Here is a 22,659-nt window from a genome sequence, read left to right as displayed (position 1 = left end):
CTTTGACATGGTTTTCATCAACTCTGGTTTTGGCATCTGTCCGAAGTCCTTTTGAGTTGATACAGGGAACGGAAGAACACAGACAACAAATTTCATCGCCAATCATTAAAAAAAAATCTCAGCCAACTTCAGATAAAAATGAACAGAATCCCATTCTACCTTGCTGAATAAAACCCACAAACTTTCTCCCTCGGACTCCACTGGAGCTGATTCCGAGTTCACTGGGGTGGGTGTTGCACAGAAAAACGCACTCTATAATCTAAAGCATCGCAGTTTGATTGAAGTAGGAAAGCGTCAGGGTGTGGCAGCCGAGAGTGGTTGCCCAGGTTTGGTGATTTATGATGTCAAAATGCATACAAAGGGGAACTCAGAACCGGATCTACAGAACGAACGCAATGCAACTGGGCAAGCGTCGCCAGAACTGACCCAAAACAAGGAGAATGCTTAAACTATCATTTTTAATACAATAACGCGGTGGCACAGTGGTTATCACTGCTGCCTCACAGCGCCAGGGACCCAGGTTCGATTCCGGCCTCGGGTGACTGTCTGTGTGGAGTCTGCACGTTCTCCCTGTGTCTCAATGGGTTTCCTTCCGGATGCTCCGGTTTCCTCCCACAGTCCAAAGATGAGCAGGTTAGGTGGATTGGCCATGCTAAATTGCCCATTAGTGTCCCAAGATATGCAGGTTAGGTGGATTGGCCATGCTAAATTGCCCATTAGTGTCCCAAGATATGCAGGTTAGGTGGATTGGCCATGCTAAATTGTGCCTTAGTGTCTCAAGATCTGCAGGTTAGGAGGAGTGGCCATGCTAAATTGCCCCTTAGTGTCCAAAGATGTGTGGGTTAGGTGGATTAGCCATGATCAATTGCCCCTTAGTGTTCAAAGATGTACAAGTTAGGTGGATTGGCCATGATACATTGGCCCTTAGCGTCCAAAGATGTGTAGGTTAGGTGGATCGGCCATGATAAATTGCCCCTAGTGTCCAAAGGTGTGTAGGTTAGGTGGATTGGCCATGCTAAATTACCCCTTTGCGTCCAAAGATGTGTAGATTATTGGCTCTGCTAAATTACCCCTTCGTGGAGTCTGTGTCTTCCACGTTGCTGTGGCTCCAGAGCCACATGTAGGCCAAACCAGGTAAGGACGACAGATTCCCCCTTCCCCAATGGAATTTTAATGACAATCAATAATAGCTTCATGGCCGCGAGCAGTTTCATCTTCCAGATTTTAATGAATTGAATTTATATTACACCAGCTGCCGTGGTGGGATTTGAACCCATGTCCCCCCTCAGAGTGTTCGCCTGGGACTCTGGGATACTAGCCCAGTGGCTTTACCACAGCGCCACTTGGCTATCAGTATACGGGCATTCGGCCTCTGATCTTCGGGTAAGCGTTCTCCAAGGCGGCCTTCACGACACACGACGGCGCAGAGTCGCTGAGCAGAAACTGATAGCCAAGTTCCGCACACATGAGGACGACCTCAACCGGGATCTTGGGTTCATGTCACACTATCTGTAATCCCCACAGCTGCCTGGACCTGCAGAGTTTCACTGGCTGTCCTGTCTGGAGACAATACACATCTCTTTAACTTGTCTTAATGCTCTCTCCACTCACATTGTTTGTATCTTAAAGACTTGATTAGCTGTAAGTATTCGCATTCCAACCATTATTCATGTAAATTGAGTTTGTGGCTTTATATGCCCTGTTTGTGAACAGAACTCCCACTCACCTGAAGAAGGGGCTTAAGGCTCCGAAAGCTTGTGTGGCTTTTGCTACCAAATAAACCTGTTGGACTTTAACCTGGTGTTGTTAAGCTTCTTACTGGGGTTACTTCAGGCACAGTAAGAAGTCTCGGGATGTTTGTCACACTGCGAAGAGTGGGTGGATAGAGCTGTGCAACATATAAAATCTGGTGATTAAATCCCTTGCTCATTTCCCTCAGCATTACACAGAAACTAGAAGCAGGAGGAGGCCATTCGGCCCTTCGAGCCTGCTCCGCCATTCATTTTGATCATGGCTGATCATCAAATGCAATATCCTGATCCCACCTTTCCCCACCCCCACAGCCCCATACCTGGCGGCACGGTGGCACAGTGGTTAGCACTGCTGCCTCACAGAGCCAGGGACCCAGGTTCGATTGCTGGCTTGGGTCACTGTCTGTGTGGAGTCTGCATGTTCTCCCCGTATCTGCGTGGGTTTCCTCCGGGTGCTCCGGTTTCCTCCCACGGTCCGAAAGACACATTGGTTAGGGTGCGTTGGCCGTGCTAAATTCTCCCTCAGTGTACCCGCACAGGAGTGTGGGGACTAGGGGGATTTTCACAGTGACTTCATTGCAGTGTTAATGTAAGCCCACTTGTGACACTAATATATAAACTTTAAAAACTTAAACAAAGTGTCATTTCTGTGTAGGAAATAGTTCAAATGCAGCCTGGACATGGATTAGAGGATGGGAATTCAGCTCCCCACATCTTTTTATTAGCTATGTTTTCTTTAAATAAATACTTGTTGTTAAATTAGTCTCAAATCTGGAGATACCTTTAGACTGAGACTGAGTCTCAACTGGTGCCTATTGCTCCCTCCCCAGGGTGCTCAACAGCACCACACTGTGGCCACTGGCTGTACTGTTTGGAGGAGGAGGAGGAAGCCACAAAGGGAGGGACAGAGTGAGCAGGATTAGGGCAAAGACAGTGGGCGGGGGGGAATAACTTGAAAGAGGAGGGGGGGACGAGGGGGAGGGCAGGACGAAGGGGACTGGGGAATAAAGAGAGGGGGAAATGGGGAAGTGATGGGGAAATGGGAAGAGGGAGAGGGAGGGAGGGGGGAGAGAGAGGGGAAGGGGGAGAGAGAGGGGGAGCGGGGGAAGGGAGGGAGGGGGGAGGGAGAGAGAGAGAGGGAGGGGGAGAGGGGAGAGGGAGGGGGGAAGGGGAGGGCAGAAGAAGGGGGAGAGGGAGGGGAAAGGGGGAGAGGGGGCAGAGGGGGGGAGAGAGAGGGAAGGGGAGAGAGGGAGGGGGAGAGGGAGGGAGAAGTTTTAAAGTTAGTCCGGTGTGAATGCGGGAACACACGAAAGGCGCCATATCACTGACTCCTCCTTCTCTTTGGCCGCCTATTCCGCGATATTAAATAACGTTTTCCTTTAAGATGTAAAGATTTAAAACAAAAAAGAAATCTTGAAGCAACTAATATTTGAAAAACTGTTTAATAAAAATATTTCTAGAAAAATATCATCCCTGAAGAGTGGAGAATGGCAAATGTTGTGCCTTTGTTTAAAAAGGGCTGCAGGGAAAATCCTGGGAACTACAGGCCAGTGAGCCTCACATCTGTGGTGGGTAAATTGTTGGAAGGTATTTTGAGAGACAGGATCTACAGGCATTTAGAGATGCAAGGACTGATTAGGGACAGTCAGCATGGCTTTGTGAGTGGAAAATCATGTCTCACAAATTTGATTGAAATTTTTGAAGAGGCAACCAAGAAGGTAGATGAGGGCAGTGCAGTTGATGTTGTCTAGATGGACTTTACAAGGCCTTTGACAAGGTACCGCATGGTAGGTTGTTGCATAAGGTTAAATCTCACGGGATCCAGGGTGAGGTATCTAAATGGATACAAAATTGGCTTCTTGACAGAAGCCAGAGAGTGGTTGTAAAGAGTTGTTTTTCAAACTGGAGGCCTGTGACCAGCGGTGTGCCTCAGGGATCAGTGCTGGGCCCATTGTTATTTGTCATTTATATTAATGATTTGGATGAGAATATAGGAGGCATGGTTAGTAAGTTTGCAGATGACACCAAGATCGGTGGCATAGTGGACAGTGAAGAAAGTTATCTCCAATTGCAATGGGATCTTGATCAATTGGGCCAGTGGGCTGACGAATGGCAGATGGAGTTTAATTTAGACAAATGCGAGGTGATGCATTTTGGTAGATTGAACCAGGGCAGGACTTACTCAGTTAATGGTAGGGCGTTGGGGAGAGTTACAGAACAAAGAGATCTCCGGGTACATGTTCATAGCTCCTTGAAAGTGGAGTCACAGGTGGACAGAGTGGTGAAGAAGGCATTCAGTATGCTTGGTTTCATTGGTCAGAACATTGAATACAGGAGTTCGGATGTCTTGTTAAAGTTGTACAAGACATTGATAAGGCCACACTTGGAATACTGTGTGCAATTGTGGTCACCCTATTATAGAAAGGATATTATTAAACTAGAAAGAGTGCAGAAAACATTTACTAGGATGCTACTGGGACTTGATGGATTGAGTTATAAGGAAAGGCTGAATAGACTGGGACTTTTTTCTCTGAAGCGTAGGAGGCTGAGGGGTGACCTTATAGAGGTCTATAAAATAATGAGGGGCACAGATCAACTAGATAGTCAATATCTTTTCCCAAAGGTAGGGGAGTCTAAAACTCGAGGGCATAGCTTTAAAGTGAGAGGGGAGAGATACAAAAGTGTCCAGAGAGGCAATTTTTTCACACAGAGGATGGTGAGTGTCTGGAACAAGCTGCCAGAGGTAGTAGTAGAGGCGGGTACAATTTTATATTTTAAAAAGCATTTAGACAGTTACATGGGTACGATGGGTATAGAGGGATATGGTCCAAATGCGGGCAATTGGGATTAGCTTGGGGGTTTTAAAAAGAAAAGGGCAGCATGGACAAGTTGGGCCGAAGGGCCTGTTTCCATGCTGTAAACCTCTATGACTCTAATAAACAAAATCAAAAATGGTTTTCCTGAAAGTTATCAATCGTCACGAGTCAGTCAGGTTTGCCTGGCTGGAGGCGTCTGAATCTTTCAGCAGGGTTTGACATTGGTGGTGCCGTCAGGGGAACGTCTTTCTCCCAGTCCGTTCCCATCATTCTCGGCTCACAACAATCCTCGATTTGGAAGGACGAGGATTTCAGGGGTGGAGGCAAGGGGAGGCACAGCTTTCTCCACTCGGCTCATTCACTCATCTTCCTCTTCTTCTGGGATCGCCCTCAAGTCTTCCTGGATGATATCTTCCACGTCACACTCCATCGAGGAGTCCTGGCTAATGCAGCTGGCGACAGTCGATCCGGTGGACTCGTGCGCCAGGCTGGGGCACAGCACCTTGGGTAGGCCGCGCACCTGCCGTGTCCTCGGATGGACGCAGTGCGTGCCGGGAACGTACGGTTCTGCCAGGGACAAAGGAATTCTTTGTTAAAATGGGACGTTGACACCGAGGAATGTTTAAAACTAGCCTGAGGGCGGCCGTGCCATTCAGCCTGTTCATTCAGTGCCAACTTGACTTACTGTTGGGGTGACATCTTCTCCTCTGCGTGAGTTCAGTTTAATTTCAGAGAAGCTCAAAGATGTGCGGGTTAGGTTCATTGGCCATACTAAATTGACCCTAGTGTCAAGGGGATTAGCAGGGTAAATGCGTGGAGTTGCAGGAGTAGGGCCTGGGTGGGATTGTGATCGGTACAGACTTGCTGGGCCAAATGGCCTCCTTCTGCACTGTAGGGATTCTATGAAGCTGGCCTCAGGACTGCCATTGGTTTAAAGTTTAAAGTTTATTTATTAGTGTCACAAATAGGCTTACGTTAACACTGCAATGAAGTTACTGTGAAAATTCCCGAGTTGCCACACTCCAGCACCTGTTCGGGTACACTGAGGGAGAACTTAGCACGGCCAATTCACCTAAACAGCATGTCTTTTGTACTGTGGGAAGAAACCGGAGCGCCCGGAGGAAACCCACGCAGTTTCTAAGGTTCTATGAAATCCCCCACTAACAGCACTGTGGCTGTACCTACACCACATGGACTGCGGCGATTCAAGAAGGCAGCTCACCACCGCCTTGTCAAGGGGCAACTAGGGATGGGCCAGCCACTGATGCCCACGCCCTGGGAATGTTTTTTAACGATATCTTGCACTGTGGGCTTAGGGGTGGCACGGTGGCACAGTGGGTTAGCACTGATGCCTCACAGAGCCAGGGACCCGGGTTCGATTCCCAGCTTGGGTCACTGTCTGTGTGGAGTTTGCACGTTCTCCCCCGTGTCTGATACAAAAGTCTGAGGTTAAGAAAGTCCACTAACGTCGCTACTTTCTCAGGAGGCTAAGGAAATTTGGCATGTCAGCTACGACTCGCACCAACTTTTACAGATGCACCATAGAAAGCATTCTTTCTGGTTGTATCACAGCTTGGTATGGCTCCTGTTCTGCCCAAGACCGCAAGAAACTACAAAGGGTCGTGAATGAAGCCCAGTCCATCACGCAAACCAGCCTCCCATCCATTGACTCTGTCTACACTTCCCGCTGCCTTGGGAAAAGCAGCTAGCATAATCAAGGATCCCACGCACCCCGGACATTCTCTCTTCCACCTTCTTCCATCGGGGAAAAAGATACAAAAGTCTGAGGTCACGTACCAACCGACTCAAGAACAGCTTCTTCCCTGTTGCTGTCAGACTTTTGAATGGAATTACCTGATATTAAGTTGATCTTTCTCTACACCCTAGCTATGACTGTAACACTACATTCTGCACCCTCTCCTTTCCTTCTCTGTGAACGGTATGCTTTGTCTGTATAGTGCGCAAGAAACAATACTTTTCACTGTATCCCAGTACATGTGACAATAATAAATCAAATCAAATCAAATCATTGGAAAGCAATGATCTGCACACAGATTCCAATAGACATTTGAAACAAAAGGGCCTCAATTCATACTAAACCTGAGGTCAGATGCCTGAGATGTGAAGTTACTAAAAGTGGGTGTAATATATGGAGGGTGACTCACTGAGGCTAATGAACAAAATGCTTCATTGCCAATAACTATATTTACAACAGGGACAGAATAATGGTGCGACTATACACGAACATTCCTGGTTCCAACTGCGGATATTCCCCCGACCCGGGATACGCACGCTCTCACTCGACTGGCTCTCCCTCCAGCCTCGACACTCCAGAGGGTCCGGACCGTAGGGTCTGTAGGTTCCCTCCGTCGCCCTCAGCAAATGCCCCCTTAAAGGGGCCACGCTACCACAGCGGGACAAGAGCTGGCGGGATCACGAAACTGATTTTTGATGATCAGCCATGGTCATAATGAACGGTGGAGCAGGCTCGAAGGACCGAATGGCCTACTCCTGCTTCTAGTGTCTACGTCTCTATGTTACCTTGTCTGTTGTAACAATCCTCAGCACAGCAACCGTGTGGAATCCGCCTTCTGTTTTCCGGGTGCATCCGGTCTTGCTGGGGTGGGATGATGTGGATGGGGAGGACAGCACTCCGACACCTGTAGCATGAAGCAGCAAGTCCCATCTGTCCAAAGTGCCTGACATTGAGAGAGACACAACTTAATGATGTGTTAGAGTTGCCAACTTTGGACATAGGCTTCATCACATGACCTCCACCCTCCCACCTTTGGGGTCACCCATTCCCATGATGCGCCACCTTCACATGACCAATTAGGAAGCCAACAGACTTCATTGGCCAATCGGATGATTCTCAACTCGAATTCATAAAGTTAAAGTTTATTTATTAGTGTCACAAGTAGGCTTACATTAACACTGCAATGAAGTTACTGTGAAAATCCCCTAGTCGCCACACTCCGGCGCCTGTTCGGGTAACACTGAGGGAGATTTTAGAACGGCCAATGCATCCTAACCAGCACGTCTTTCGGACTGTGGGAGGAAACCGGAGGAAACCCATGCAGATACGGGGAGAACGTGTAAACTCCACACACGCAGTGACCCGAGGCCGGGAATCGAACCGGGGTCCCTGGCGCTCTGAGGTGGCAGTGTTAACCACTATGCCACCCCTCACTATTTCACCTCACATGCAGAAACTTGGATAACCCAGTTCCGAAATAACCCAAGAAAGTTGCACTGGCCCAATCAATATCTGTTCAAATCGAGATCAGAGCAGGTCCCCTAACTACCGGGGAACCCGTCCCGAATGGAGTGACCTCTGGTCAGCGGTAGCATTCCTGCCTCAGAGTCAGAAGGGTCGGTTCCAAAACCCACTCTGAACAGCACAGCTGATTCAGAGACAGCTATGAATGCTGGGCTGATGTTCAGCAGAGGACAGGGGTCCCATTGCTGAGAAAAGTTCCCACCCTCCCTCCTCCATCAGGGAGGGTGCGCTAGGCCTCTTTAGCCTCGGCAGGCACGAGAACATCTTTCGAAGATGAAAACCGCGAGGAACTCAATAGGAAACCACCCCACAGCCCCTCTCCCCTCGGTGTGAGATCATCAGACAATGGGTAAGTCTGAATGACGGCGCGGTGAGCTTTCCAGGTCCCACAAACCTTTGAAGGCCATAGGCGATGAAGGGTTGCCTGCATTGTCTTCCAAACTTTGATAGATAGGTTCTTGATCGGTAAGGTTACGGGGAAAAGGCGGGAGAATGGGGTTGAGAAACTTATCAGCCAATGGCGGAGTAGACTCGATGGGCTGAATGGCCTAATTCTGCTCCTATATCTTAGGGTCTTGCCCTGGAAGCACCAATGCTCTTCACCACACGGCTGGTAGAAAGGGGCAAAGACCACCCATTAATAACCCTTCTTGTTTTTCCCGAGATGGAATTCTGCTGAGACTAGACCTTACCTGAAAGAGTTGTTGCAAATTTCGCAGATATACTCAGCGAAACCCCACTCCTGATCTCTCGGCACTGCGTCGTACTTATGTTTACAACACCGACATCTGGAGACCTGTGGAGAAAGTGAATGCATCATCTCCGCTCACCCAGTTTTCCATGCAGCTAACTAAGAGATAAACCCTCGCAATACCAGATGGTAAAAGCTCTTATAAAACATTTACTCACATCAAATGCACAGGATAGAAACAGGCCACATCTGCTTTTGCTGCTGTTTCTGCTCCACAGGCAATGGCGCAGTGGCATTGTCACAGGACCAGTAATGCAGAGACCCAGAGCAAGATCTGGGTTCGAATCCCGCCACGGCAGACAGGGAGATTTAAATTCAATAAAACTTTGGAATTAAGAATCTACTGACCCCCATTGTTGGAAAAAACCCATCTGGGTCACCCCTTTCGGGAAAGAAATCTGCCGTCCTTACCCGGTCTGGCCTACGTGTGACTCCAGAGCCACAGCAATGTGGTTGATTCTCAACTGCCCCTCTGAAATGGAGGGCAGTTAGGGATGGGCAATAGGCCCAGCCAGTGGCCTGGAAAATGAACCTCCTCCCATCATCCCCCTTCCCCCCGTAGCCCCCTTCCCCTCCTCATCTCACTCCATCCACAAAACCTTCTCTCCCTCGCTCTCCCATTGGTGTCCATCTAGCTTTGCCTTCAATGCATTTAATTTAAGTGAATGCATCGTCTCCGCCCATCGAATTTTTCAAGCAACTAATTAAAAAATAAGCCGGGGAAGGCAGTGGTGTCGTGGTATTGTCACAGGGCTAGTAATCCAGAGATCCAGAGCAAGATCTGGGGACCCGGGTTCGAATCCCACCACCACAGATGGTGAAATTTGAATTCAATAAAAACCGGGATCTTGGGTTCATGTCACACTATCTGTAACCCCTACGACTTGCCTGGGCTTGCAAAATCTCACTAACTGTCCTAGCTGGAGACAATACACACCTCTTTAACCTGTGCTTAACCCTCTCTCCACTCACGTTGTGTGCCTTTAAGACTTGATTACCTGTTAAGACTCGCATTCCAACCAAACTCTTGTAATTGAGTCTGTGTCTATATATGCCCTGATTGTGAACCCAACTCACCATTCACCTGATGAAGGGGCAGCGCTCCGAAAGCTCGTGCTACCAAATAAACCTGTTGGACTTTAACCTGGTGTTGTGAGACTTCTTACTGTGTTTACCCCAGTCCAACGCCAGCATCTCCACATCATGCACTTCAGTTCTTATGTTGTAATGAGGAGAGGTTGGAGAAACTTGGCTTGTTCTCACTGGAACGACGGAGGTTGAGGGGCGACTTGATAGAAGTCTACAAGATTATGAGAGGCATGGACAGAGTGGATAGTCAGAAGCTTTTTCCCAGGGTGGAAGAGTCAATTACTGGGGGGGCACAGGTTTAAGGTGAGAGGGGCAAGGTTTAAAGGAGATGTACGAGGCAAGTTTTTTACACAGAGGGTGGTGGGTGCCTGGAACTCGCTGCCGGGGGAGGTAGTGGAAGCAGATATGATAGTGACTTTTAAGGGGCGTCTGGATAAATACATGAATATGTTAAAGTAAATTTATTTGTCACAAGTAAGGCTTACATTAGCAATGCAATGAAGTTACTGTGAAATTGTCCTAGTCGCCACAGTCCGGCACCTGTTGGGTCAATGCATTTAACCAGCACATCTTTCAGAATGTGGGAGGAAACCGGAGCACCCGGAGGAAACCCACGCAGACATGGGGAGAACGCGCAAACTCCGCACAGACAATGACCCAAGCTAGGAATCTGGCATTGTGAGGCAGCAGTGCTAAGCACTATGCTACCGTACCACCCTATAGGATAGAATAGGATGGGAATAGAGGGATATGGTCCCCAGAAGGGTAGGGGGCTTTAGTTCAGTCGGGGCAGCATGGTCAGTGCAGGCTTGGAGGGCTGAAGGGCCAGTTCCTGTGCTGTAATTTTCTTTGTTCTTTGTTCTGTGTTCACCTCAACCAACTCCCTGTGGTAGCGAGTTCCACATTCTCACCAATCTCTGGTGAAGAATTTTCTTTTGAATTCCTGATTGGAATTACGAGTGACCATCTTATGATCTTCAAATTCAAATTCACTCTCCTCACGCTCCTGAAACATCATCCCTCCCGAGGATCTATCTTACAGTATTCCCAGGACCTCAGGTCACCCCCGTCTCTTTTCTGGGAGCCTGTGGTTATTGTCCCTTTAAGGGCAGCACAGCAGAAGAGGGTCAGCTGAGTTGAGGGACCAGTTGGGACCGAGAGTGGGTGATCACCCCAGGCGGGTAGAGTCCTCCCTTAGACAGAGGACTTCCAGAAGACATGTAGGGGACTGAGGGCAGTCATAGAGTCATAGAGTCATAGAGGTTTACAGCATGGAAACAGGCCCTTCGGCCCAACTTGTCCATGCCGCCCTTTTTTTAAATCAGTAAGCTTATTCCAATTGCCCACATTTGGCCCATATCCCTCTATGCCCATCTTACCCATGTAACTGTCTAAACCCTTTTTAAAAGACAAAATTGTACCCGCTTCTACTACTACCTCTGGCAGCTTGTTCCGGACATTCACCACCCTCTGTGTGATAAAATTGCCCCTCTAGACCCTTTTGTATCTCTCCCTTCTCACCTTAAACCTATGCCCTCTAGTTTTAGACTCCCCTACTTTTGGGAAAAGATATTGACTATCTAGCTGATCTATGCACCTCATTATTTTATAGACCTCTATAAGATCACCCCTCAGCCTTCGACGCCCCAAGGAAAAGAGTCCCAGTCTATTCAGCCTTTCCTTATAACTCAAACCATCAAGTCCCAGTAGCATCCTAGTAAATTTTTTCTGCACTCTTTCTAGTTTAATAATATCCTTTCTATAATAGGGTGACCAGAACTTTACACAGTATTCCAAGTGTGGCCTTACCAATGTCTTGTACAACTTCAACAAGACATCCCAACTCCTGTATTCAATGTTCTGACCAATGAAGCCAAGCATGCTGAATGCCTTCTTCACCACTCTGTCCACCTGTGACTCCACTTGCAAGGAGCGATGAACCAGTACCCCTAGATCTCTTTGTTCTGTAACTCTCCCCAATGCCCTACCATTAACTGAATATGTCCTGCCCTGGTTCAATCTACCAAAATGCATCACCTCGCATTTGTCTAAATTAAACTCCATCTGCCGTTCGTCAGCCCACTGGTCCAATTGATCAAGATCCCTTTGCAATCGGAGATAACCTTCTTCATTGTCCACTATGCCACCAGTCTTGGTGTCATCTGCAAACTTGCTAACCATGCCCCCTATATTCTCATCCAAATCATTAATATAAATTTGTGTGGGGTTTACAATATATGAAATGAGGGAATGGCATTGATGACCAAGAGTGGTGTTACCTGTTTCCTTTCAGGCACTTTCCTCCACCAATATCTATCGCAAAGTGAGCACGCAAACTGCCTTTGGATACTGGGAATCTCATTACTCCTTGCCAAATCAAACATTCGCACGTTATCTTCAGTCAGTGGAAGCATCCTTAAGTTGTCCACTATTTCCTGGTTGAACGCAGAACGTAAACACAATCACAATGCAGAAGAAAAAAGCACATCAAGGCATGACGCATCTTTCAATTCTCACCAACCAAGATGGGCTGTATTCACTCAAGAACCAAGAATAGATGGAAGTTCGCCTCCTACTGGCAGTGGAATGCACTGCATTTGGCCCCACCTTACTGAGTAAGCTGATATAAGTGGTTGGTTCCGGAGTTGAGAGGGTTGGCTTATGAGGCGAGACTGGGGCCATACTCATTGGAATTCAGAAGAATGAGGGGGAGATCTTATAGAAAACATACAAGGTTATGAAGGGAATGGATAAGATAGAAGCAGGGAAGTTGTTTCCACTGGTGGGTGAAACCAGAAGTAGGGGGCATGGCCTCAAAATAAGGGGAAGCAAATTTAGGACTGAGTTGAGGAGGAACTTCTTCACACAAAGGGTTGTGAATCTGTGGAATTCCCTGCCCAGTGAAGCAGTTGAGGCTACTTCATTGAATGTTTTTAAGGCAAGGATAGGTAGATTTTTGAACAGTAAAGGAATTAAGGGTTATGGTGAGCGGGCGGGTAAGTGGAGCTGAGTCCACGAAAAGATCAGCCATGATCTTATTGAATGGCGGAGCAGGCTCGAGGGGCCAGATGGCCTACTCCTGCTTCGAGTTCTTAGGTTCTTATTAAAATCTCAGGAGATGAGAGTCACTGAAGAAGCTCGCGCCATCCAGGACACATTTGTTCATCACCCCATCCACCACCTGGCGGCACGGTAGCACAGTGGTTAGCACTGCTGCTTCACAGCTCCAGGGTCCCGGATTCGATTCCCAGCTCGGGTCACTGTCTGTGTGGAGTTTGTACATTCTTCTCGTGTCTGCGTGGGTTTCCTCCGGGTGCTCCGGTTTCCTCCCACAGTCCAAAGATGTGCGGGTTAGGTTGATTGGCCAGGTTAAAAATTGCCCCTTAGAGTCCTGAGGTGCGTAGGTTAGAGGGATTAGTGGGTAAATATGTGGGGGTAGGGCCTGGGTGGGATTGTGGTCGGTGCAGACTCGATGGGCCGAATGGCCTCCTTCTGCACTGTAGGGTTTCTATGATTTCTTGATTTCTAATCCACTCCCTCCAACATTGACGCTCAGTGGCAGCAGTGTGTACCAGCTACAAGATGCACTATAGCAACTCACCAAGGCTCCTGAGTCAGCACCTTCCAAACCCACAACTTCTACCACCTAGAATGACAAGGGCAGCGGACACATGGGAACACCACCACCTGCAAGTTCTCCTCCAAACCCCTCACCATCCTGACTTGGAAATATATCGGCCATTCCTTCACTGTCACTGGGTCAAAATCCTGGAATTCCCTCCCTAACAGCACTGTGGGTGTACCTACACCACATGGACTGCAGCGATTCAAGAAGGCAGCTCACCACCACCTTCTCAAACGGCAATTAGGAATGGGTAGTAAATTTTAAAGTTCGTGTCACAAGTAGGCTTACATTAACACTGCAACGAAGTTACTGTGAAAATCCCCTGGTCGCCACACTCTGGCGCCTGTTCGGGAGGGAGAATTTAGCACGGCCGATGCACCCTAACCAGCACGTCTTTCAGACTGTGGGAGAAAACCGGAGCACTCGGAGGAAACCCACGCAGACACGGGGAGAACGTGCAGACTCCACACAGACAGTGACCCAAAGCCGGGAATCGAACCCCCGTCCCTGGTGCCGTGAGGCAGCAGTGCTAACCACTGTGCCACTATTTTCCTGGCCAGTGACTCACATCTCATTAAAGAAATTTTTTTTTTTAAATCCCCCCGCCCTAATCGCAATTCAGAGACACAAAGTAAAATTAATAATTCATTAGGCCTCCTGCCACATCTGGTTCTATCAAACCTGTTGCTGAGTGCAGAGCCTTGGCGAAGTATCACGTACCTGTATCTCATTATCATCATTCTCTTCACCCTGTGTAGAAAAATACAAAACCTGTCACTCAGACTCCTCTCATACTGCCTTTCAAAAAGAAATCTGCATTTATGTATCATCTTCCACAACCAAATAATGCCTTACAGCACTTTACACCTAAGGAGATAGTTTTTAAATGCAGCCAATCTGTAATCTGGAAATGCAGCAGCCAATTTACGCACAGCAAGCTCCCACGAATAGCAAGTTGGAATGATGAAGTAATCTGTTGTGACGGTGATTGAGGGATAAATGTTGACCACAAGACCAGGGAAACTTTACCCACCACTCAGACCAGCCTCCCATCCATTGACCCCGTCTACACTTCCCACCGCTGCCACCATAATCATAGAATCCCTACAGTGCAGAAGGAGGCCATTTGGCCCATCGAGCCTGCACCGACCACAATCCCACCCAGGCCCTATCCCCAAAACCCCATATATTTACCCTGCTAATCCCCCTGACACTAATGGACAATATGTCATGGCCAATCCACCTAACTCGCACATCTTTGGCGTGTGGGAGGAAACCAGAGCACCCGGAGGAAACCCACGCAGACACGGGGAGAACGTGCAGACTTCACACAGACAGTGACCCGAGCCAGGAATTGAACCTGGGTCCCTGGCGCTGTGAGGCAGCAGTGTTAACCACTGTGTGACGTGAGAGAAAAACCTTTACACCCGGCGAGTGGTTTGGGTCTGGAATGCACTGCCCGAGAGTGTGGTGGAGACAGGTTCAATCGAGGCATTCAAGGGGGCATTAGATGATTATTTGAATGGAAACAATGTGTAGGGGTTACGGGGAAAAGGCAGGGGAACGGCACTAAGACATGATGCTCGATTGGAGAGCCTGTGCAGACACGATGGGCTGAATGGCCTCCTTGTACACTGTAACAATTCTAACCTTCCTCAGATCTTAAAAAGCTGATTATAGAGCAAGACAATGGAGGCTGCCCTCAGCTTCAAAGCCAAACAGTACAAGACATGAAAGCAAAAATCCTCAGATGTGTTTTTGCCTCTCTATCTGTTCAGCTGTCAGTTCGTTGCTTTCTGAGAGAGAATTTCTCCTGGCGCGTGTGTGGTCCTCAGTGTGGCTGTACCTTCACCAGTTGTTAAGCAACTGAAACTGGGTGGTTCATTCCCTGAGTGGAACGAGTCGTCATTGTGTGAATGGACGTTAGACGCTTTGGAAGGTGGGGTCAGAGTCATAGAGGTTTCCAGCATGGAAACAGGCCCTTCGGTCCAACTTGTCCATGCCGCCCCATTTGTTTATTCACTCAGCTACTACCAATTGCCCGCGTTTGGCCCATATCCCCCTATACCCATCTTACCCATGTGACTGTCTAAATGCCTTTTAAAAGTCAAAACCGGCCTCTACGACAACTTCTGGCAGCTTGTTCCAGACACTCACCACCCTGTGTGTGAAACAATTGCCCCTCTGGACCCTTTTGTATCTCTCCCCTCTCACCTTAAACCTATGCCCTCTAGTTTTAGACTCCCCTTCCTTTGGGAAAAGATATTGACTATCTAGCTGATCTGTGCCCCTCATTATTTTATAGACCTCTATAAGATCACCCCTCAGCCTCCTCCGCTCCAGAGAAAAAAGTCCCAGTCTATCCAGTCTCTCCTTATAACTCAAACCATCAAGTCCCGGTAGCATCCTAGTAAATCTTTTCTGCACTCTTTCTAGTTTAATAATATCCTTTCTATAATAGGGTGACCAGAACTGTACACAGTATTCCAAGGATAGATTTCAGGAGGTATTTATTTTATTTATTAGTGCCACAAGTGGACTTACATTAACACCGCAATGAAGTTAGTGTGAAAATCCCCTTATAATAAGTAATCTTTAAAAGCTTTCGAAAGAAGCACTCAGAGATCAGCAACTCACCAATTGCTGGGCCTCTGCATCATCCTCTGCGTCTGAAAGAAAGGAAACAATTGGAGTTAGCGGTGTTTCACTGGAGGTGGTTTCGGCCAGTCGGATTAGTCCAAACCGAGCAAACTGCCTCCTTTCCCAGACTTCCACCTCACCCAGCAGAGACCCACCAATCACTGCCCAAGAACCACTGTGTGCTGTGTTACAGTTCACACAACACTCACACACACACACACACACACACACACACACACCACACACACACAAACACACACTCACACACACACACACGCTCACACACACTCACACACACGCTCACACACACTCACACACACACACACACTCACACTCACACACACACTCACACTCACACACACACTCACACACATATTCTCACACACACACACGTTCACACTCTCACTCACACACACACACTCACACACCCACAAACACACTCTCACACACACACTCACTCACACACACCCACACACACACTCTCACACACACACTCACACACACTCACACTCTCACACACACACACACACTCTCACTCACACACTCACACACACACACACGCACCCACACACACACACACCCACACACACACACCCACACACACACTCTCACACACACACTCACATACACACACCCACACACACACTCTCTCACACACACACACACACTCATATTCTCACACACACACACACACACACTCATACACACACACACTCACACACACACTCTCTCACACGCACACTCACACACACACTCTCTCACACGCACACTCACACACACTCACACACACCCACCCAGACACACACTCACACTCTCACACACACCCACACATACAAACACACAAACACATACAAGCAAACGCACCTATATGTGTGCACACACACACACAAACAAACTCACACACATACATACACACACACACACACACCCACACACACATGCACACACATATCAAGGAAAGGTCAATAGTCAGAGGTCAAACCTTGGCCGAGGTCAGTTGTGGCCCCAGCATAGAGATCATTAAACTCAGCACCTGCTGGGCTGTAAATCCCCAATCTTCATCACACGGGGATTCAGTCAGCCTCCGGCGCTGGAATTTGCTCAGTTCTGTTCTTCATTCTTTCAGGAGCTGTGGGCATCCCATCCCGAATGTTTCCCACCCCAAACTGCCCTCGAACTGAGTGATTGGTGAAGCCATTAAAAAATTTTTTTTATTCATTCGTAGGGTGGCACTGCTGCCTCACAGCACCAGGGACCTAGGTTCGATTCCCGGCTTGGGTCACTGTCTGTGCGGAGTCTGCACGTTCTCCCCATGTCTGCGTGGGTTTCCTCCGGGTGCTCCGGTTTCCTCCCACAGTCCGAAAGACTGTGCTGGTTAGGGTGCATTGACCGTGCTAAATTCTCCCTCAGTGTTACCCAAACAGGCGCCGGAGTGTGGCGACGAGGGGATTTTCACAGCAACTTCATTGCAGTGTTAATGTAAGCCTACTAGTGACTAATAAATAAATAAACATGGGTGCCACTGGCTGGCCAGCATTTATTGCCCATCCCTAGTTGCCTGAGGGCAGTTGAGAGTCAACCACATTGCTGTGGCTCTGGAGTCACATGTAGGCCAGACCGGGTAAGGATGGCAGATTTCCTTCCCTGAAGGACATTAGTGAACCAGATGGGTTTTTCTGACAATGGTTTCATGGTCATCAGTAGATTCTTAATTCCAGATTCTTAAAATTGAATTCAAATTCCACCATCTGCCGTGGCGGGATTCGAACCCGGGTCACCAGAACATTAGCTGAGTTTCTGGATTCATCGGGCCCTATTTTACCATTTTGATTCTCAGTGCTGATGGACTTGAAACTGGGGGTGTTTCAGATCTGACTTTTAGACCCGTTCTCAGGCGCCCCCCATACACACTCTGCCTGAAAACATATCAGCGATTCCGACTTGCGCTGCACAAGCCTGTGGGCGGGGCTTAACGCACCCGAAATCCTGCAGCTCCAATCGGCGTCTCCAACTGCGCATGCGCAGAAAGAAAAATAGAAAAATGCTCCCCTGCCACATCCCTCCCGGGCCGGATAATGCCTCCCCCCTGGCCCCTACAGACATTGCCCCATGCCCACATTACTGACCCCCTTATCCCACCCATGCCCCCGCTACCCAGACCAATCGCAGTTTCCTGTCCATTTCCCCCCCACCGATCGCACGCAGAGTGGCAGTGGACCACCCCTTATCCCCTCCACTGATCACACACAGAGTGTCAGCCGACCCCCCCCTGCCACCCCCACCAGAGAGCCATCTGACCCACCTCCCCCCCACCCCTTCACCGACCTGAGTCAGAGAGCCGCCGGAAGCTCTGACCTTACCTCCTCACTAACTGGAGCGCCCAAATCGGACCTCTGCGGACATGTCTGTTTTGCACCAAATTTGGACAGGCGAACGCGGTGATAAAGGGGGAAGTGCCGGTAAAGTTGGGCGTCCAGCCCATTAATTCAATTTAAATGGCCGTCGCGCCCATTTCGGGCGCGGTCCCGTTCGTGGCCATTTTCAGCCATTGGTAAAGGGGGAATGGCCACAGAGGCGGTCGCGGATCATGCTACTCACCTCACACCCGACTTGACCCAGGTTATCGGGCCTGAAAATGGGCGCAACTTGATGGTAAAATCGGGCCCATGGTCTAGCGATAATACCAGTAGGTCATCACCTCCCTGGAGGGCAGTTGATAGTCAACCACATTGCTGTGGGTCTGGAGTCACGTGTCGGCCAGACCGGGTAAGGACGACGGATTTCTGTCCCTCAAGGACATTAGTGACCCAGATGGGTTTTTCTGACAATTGATGACAATTTTGTGGTCGCTGTTACCGAGGTTAACTTTATATTCCGGATTTTATTCACCAAATTTTAAATTCCACCAGTTGTCATGGTGGGATTCGAATCTGTGTCCCCCAGAGCATCAGCCTGGGCCTCTGGATACAAGTCCAGTGGCATTACCGCTATGTGACTGTCAAGATTATTTGCTTGGGTTGCAAACGTACCATCCGCCTGGTCCTTCCGTTGCAGGATTTCCTGTGTGGCCAGTTCACAGTCATTGTTGTACCTTCTTATCAAGGAGTCTGCTTTTGGCACAGTAATGACCTTGGCGTGGAAAGTCTCCCTCAGTCTCCGGATATTTTTCTCTCGCTGTTGCAGAAGAACACAAAAAGCCGTGTGATATATTTTAAAAAAGTTATTCTTTTTCTATTTCATTTTATGGAATTGTTATGGGTGCAGAAGGAGGCCATTTGGCCCATCATCTCTGCACTGGCTCACCCAACGTCCATCATGACTTTGTGCCATCCCCCCTGCCTTCTCCCCCTAACCCCTACACACTGTTTCTACTCAATCATCCAATGCCCACTTGAATGCCTTGATTGAATCTGCCTCCACCACACCACCAGGCGGAACATTCCAGACCCCGAACCACTCTCTGGGTGAAAAAGTCTTTTCTCACATCGCATTTGCTGCTTTTTCAAATCATAGAATTGTAGAATCCCACAGTGCAGAAGGAGGCCATTCGGCCCATATCGAGTCTGCACCGACCACAATCCCACCCAAGCCCTATCCACATAACCCCATGCATTTACCCTAGCTAGTTCCCCCTGACACTCAGGGGCAATTTAGCACGGCCAATCCACCTAACCTGCACGTCTTTGGATTGTAGGAGGAAATTGGACTACCTGGAGGAAACCCCACGCAGACACGGGGAGAACGTGCAGACTCCACACAGACAGTGACCCGAGCCGGGAATCGAACCCGGGTCCCTAGCACCGTGAGGCAGCAGTGCTAACCACTGTGCCATCAAGCCGCTCACTGTGCGCAGTATATCTGGATCCTTTCTTAAAGGATAAGAACATCTTCACAGGCCCTGACTGAGATTCTTCATCTCAGAGCTATTTCTCCAAGATATCCAACATGGTTCACCCTGGCCCAGTCCTCACTGGATGCTGTATTTTGCAGCTGGGGAGGATGGGGGGGTTACTGATGCTCACATTAGGAGTATATCACCGGGGCCATTTGTTTCCTTCTCTCAATTTCGAACCCTCCTGTTACTGCCTTGCCTGAGGTCAGCCTCTGAATTGACAAGATCTTCCTACATAGAACACAGAACAGTACAGCACAGAACAGGCCCTTTGGCCCACGATGTTGTGCCGAGCTTTATCTGAAACCAAGATCAAACTATCCCACTCCCTATCATCCTGGTGTGCTCCATGTGCCTATCCAATAACCGCTTAAATGTTCCTAAAGTGTCTGACTCCACTATCACTGCAGGCAGTCCATTCCACACCCCAACCACTCTCTGCGTAAAGAACCTACCTCTGATATCCTTCCTGTATCTCCCACCACGAACCCTATAGTTATGCCCCCTTGTAATAGCTCCATCCACCCGAGGAAATAGTCTTTGAACGTTCACTCTATCTATCCCCTTCATCATTTTATAAATCTCTATTAAGTCTCCCCTCAGCCTCCTCCGCTCCAGAGAGAACAGCCCTAGCTCCCGCAACCTTTACTCATAAGACCTACCCTCCAAACCAGGCAGCATCCTGGTAAATCTCCTCTGCACTCTTTCCAGCGCTTCCACATCCTTCTTATAGTGAGGTGACCAGAACTGCACACAATACTCCAAATGTGGTCTCACCAAGGTCCTGTACAGTTGCAGCATAACCCCACGGCTCTTAAACTCCAACCCCCTGTTAATAAAAGCTAACACACTATAGGCCTCCTTCACAGCTCTATCCACTTGAGTGGCAACCTTTAGAGATCTGTGGATATAAGAACATAAGAACATAAGAAATAGGAGCAGGAGTAGGCCATCTAGCCCCTCGAGCCTGCCCCGCCATTCAATAAGATCATGGCTGATCTGACGTGGATCAGTACCACTTACCCGCCTGATCCCCATAACCCTTAATTCCCTTACCGATCAGGAATCCATCCATCCGCGCTTTAAACATATTCAGCGAGGTAGCCTGCACCACCTCAGTGGGCAGAGAATTCCAGAGATTCACCACCCTCTGGGAGAAGAAGTTCCTCCTCAACTCTGTCTTAAACCGACCCCCCTTTATTTTGAGGCTGTGTCCTCTAGTTTTAACTTCCTTACTAAGTGGAAAGAATCTCTCCGCCTCCACCCTATCCAGCCCCCGCATTATCTTATAAGTCTCCATAAGATCCCCCCTCATCCTTCTAAACTCCAACGAGTACAAACCCAATCTCCTCAGCCTCTCCTCATAATCCAAACCCCTCATCTCCGGTATCAACCTGGTGAACCTTCTCTGCACTCCCTCCAATGCCAATATATCCTTCCTCATATAAGGGGACCAATACTGCACACAGTATTCCAGCTGCGGCCTCACCAATGCCCTGTACAGGTGCATCAAGACATCCCTGCTTTTATATTCTATCCCCCTCGCGATATAGGCCAACATCCCATTTGCCTTCTTGATCACCTGTTGTACCTGCAGACTGGGCTTTTGCGTCTCATGCACAAGGACCCCCAGGTCCCTTTGCACGGTAGCATGTTTTAATTTGCTTCCATTGAGATAGTAATCCCATTTGTTATTATTTCCTCCAAAGTGTATAACCTCGCATTTCTCAATGTTATACTCCATTTGCCATATCCTCGCCCACTCACTCAGCCTGTCCAAATCTCTCTGCAGATCTTCTCCGTCCTCCACACGATTCACTTTTCCACTTATCTTTGTGTCGTCTGCAAACTTCGTTACCCTACACTCCGTCCCCTCCTCCAGATCATCTATATAAATGGTAAATAGTTGCGGCCCGAGTACCGATCCCTGCGGCACGCAACTAGTTACCTTCCTCCAAACGGAAAAACACCCATTTATTCCGACTCGTTGCTTCCTGTCGGATAGCCAGTCCCCAATCCACTTTAACACACTACCCCCAACTCCGTGTGCCCTAATCTTCTTCAGCAGCCTTTTATGGGGCACCTTATCAAACGCCTTTTGGAAATCCAAAAACACCGCATCCACTGGTTCTCCTCCATCAACCGCCCTAGTCACATCTTCATAAAAATCCAACATGTTCGTCAAGCACGACTTTCCCCTCATGAATCCATGCTACGTCTGATTGATCGAACCATTTCTATCCAGATGCCCTGCTATCTCCTCTTTAATAATGGATTCCAGCATTTTCCCTACTACAGACGTTAAGCTGACCAGCCTATAGTTACCCGCCTTTTGTCTCCTTCCTTTTTTAAACAGCGGTGTAACATTAGCCGTTTTCCAATCAACCGGCACTACCCCAGAATGCAACGAGTTTTGATAAATAATCACTAACGCATCCACTATTACCTCTGACATTTCTTTCAATACCCTGGGATGCATTCCATCCGGACCCGGGGACTTGTCCACCTTCAGTCCCATTAGTCTACCCAGCACTGCCTCTCTGGTAACATTAATTGTATTAAGTGTTTCTCCTGCTGCCAACCCTCTATCGTTAATATTTGGCAAACTATTTGTGTCCTCCACCGTGAAGACCGACACAAAAAACTTATTTAAAGACTCAGCCATATCCTCATTTCCCACTATTAACTCCCCCCTCTCGTCCTCCAAGGGTCCAACATTCACTCTAGCCACTCTATTCCTTTTTATATATTTATAAAAACTTTTACTATCATTTTTTATATTAATTGCTAGCCTAGCTTCATAGTCTATCCTTCC

General features: G+C 48.4%; 1 protein-coding gene across 3 annotated transcripts in view; it reads right to left on the bottom strand.

The window, feature by feature from the left end:
- Nucleotides 1–3,180: 3,180 nt before the first annotated feature.
- The window catches only part of LOC144507767 (shiftless antiviral inhibitor of ribosomal frameshifting protein homolog), a 29,166-nt gene continuing 9,687 nt past the window's right edge, over nt 3,181–22,659 (bottom strand). For all 3 annotated transcript variants that reach the window (XM_078235043.1, XM_078235042.1, XM_078235041.1), the window contains exons 2-8: nt 18,982–19,126; nt 15,950–15,981; nt 14,033–14,062; nt 11,967–12,122; nt 8,540–8,643; nt 7,109–7,266; nt 3,181–5,134 (exon numbers count right to left, since the gene is read on the bottom strand). In XM_078235043.1, coding sequence (XP_078091169.1) covers nt 4,926–5,134; nt 7,109–7,266; nt 8,540–8,643; nt 11,967–12,122; nt 14,033–14,062; nt 15,950–15,981; nt 18,982–19,126 — 834 coding nt within the window. In that variant the 3' untranslated portion in view covers nt 3,181–4,925. The remainder of the gene's footprint in view (nt 5,135–7,108; nt 7,267–8,539; nt 8,644–11,966; nt 12,123–14,032; nt 14,063–15,949; nt 15,982–18,981; nt 19,127–22,659) is intronic.

Source organism: Mustelus asterias, chromosome 19, assembly GCF_964213995.1.
Source record: "Mustelus asterias chromosome 19, sMusAst1.hap1.1, whole genome shotgun sequence".
In the NCBI taxonomy this organism is placed as follows: Eukaryota; Metazoa; Chordata; class Chondrichthyes; order Carcharhiniformes; family Triakidae; genus Mustelus; species Mustelus asterias.
This window is presented reverse-complemented; position numbering and strand designations above follow the sequence as displayed.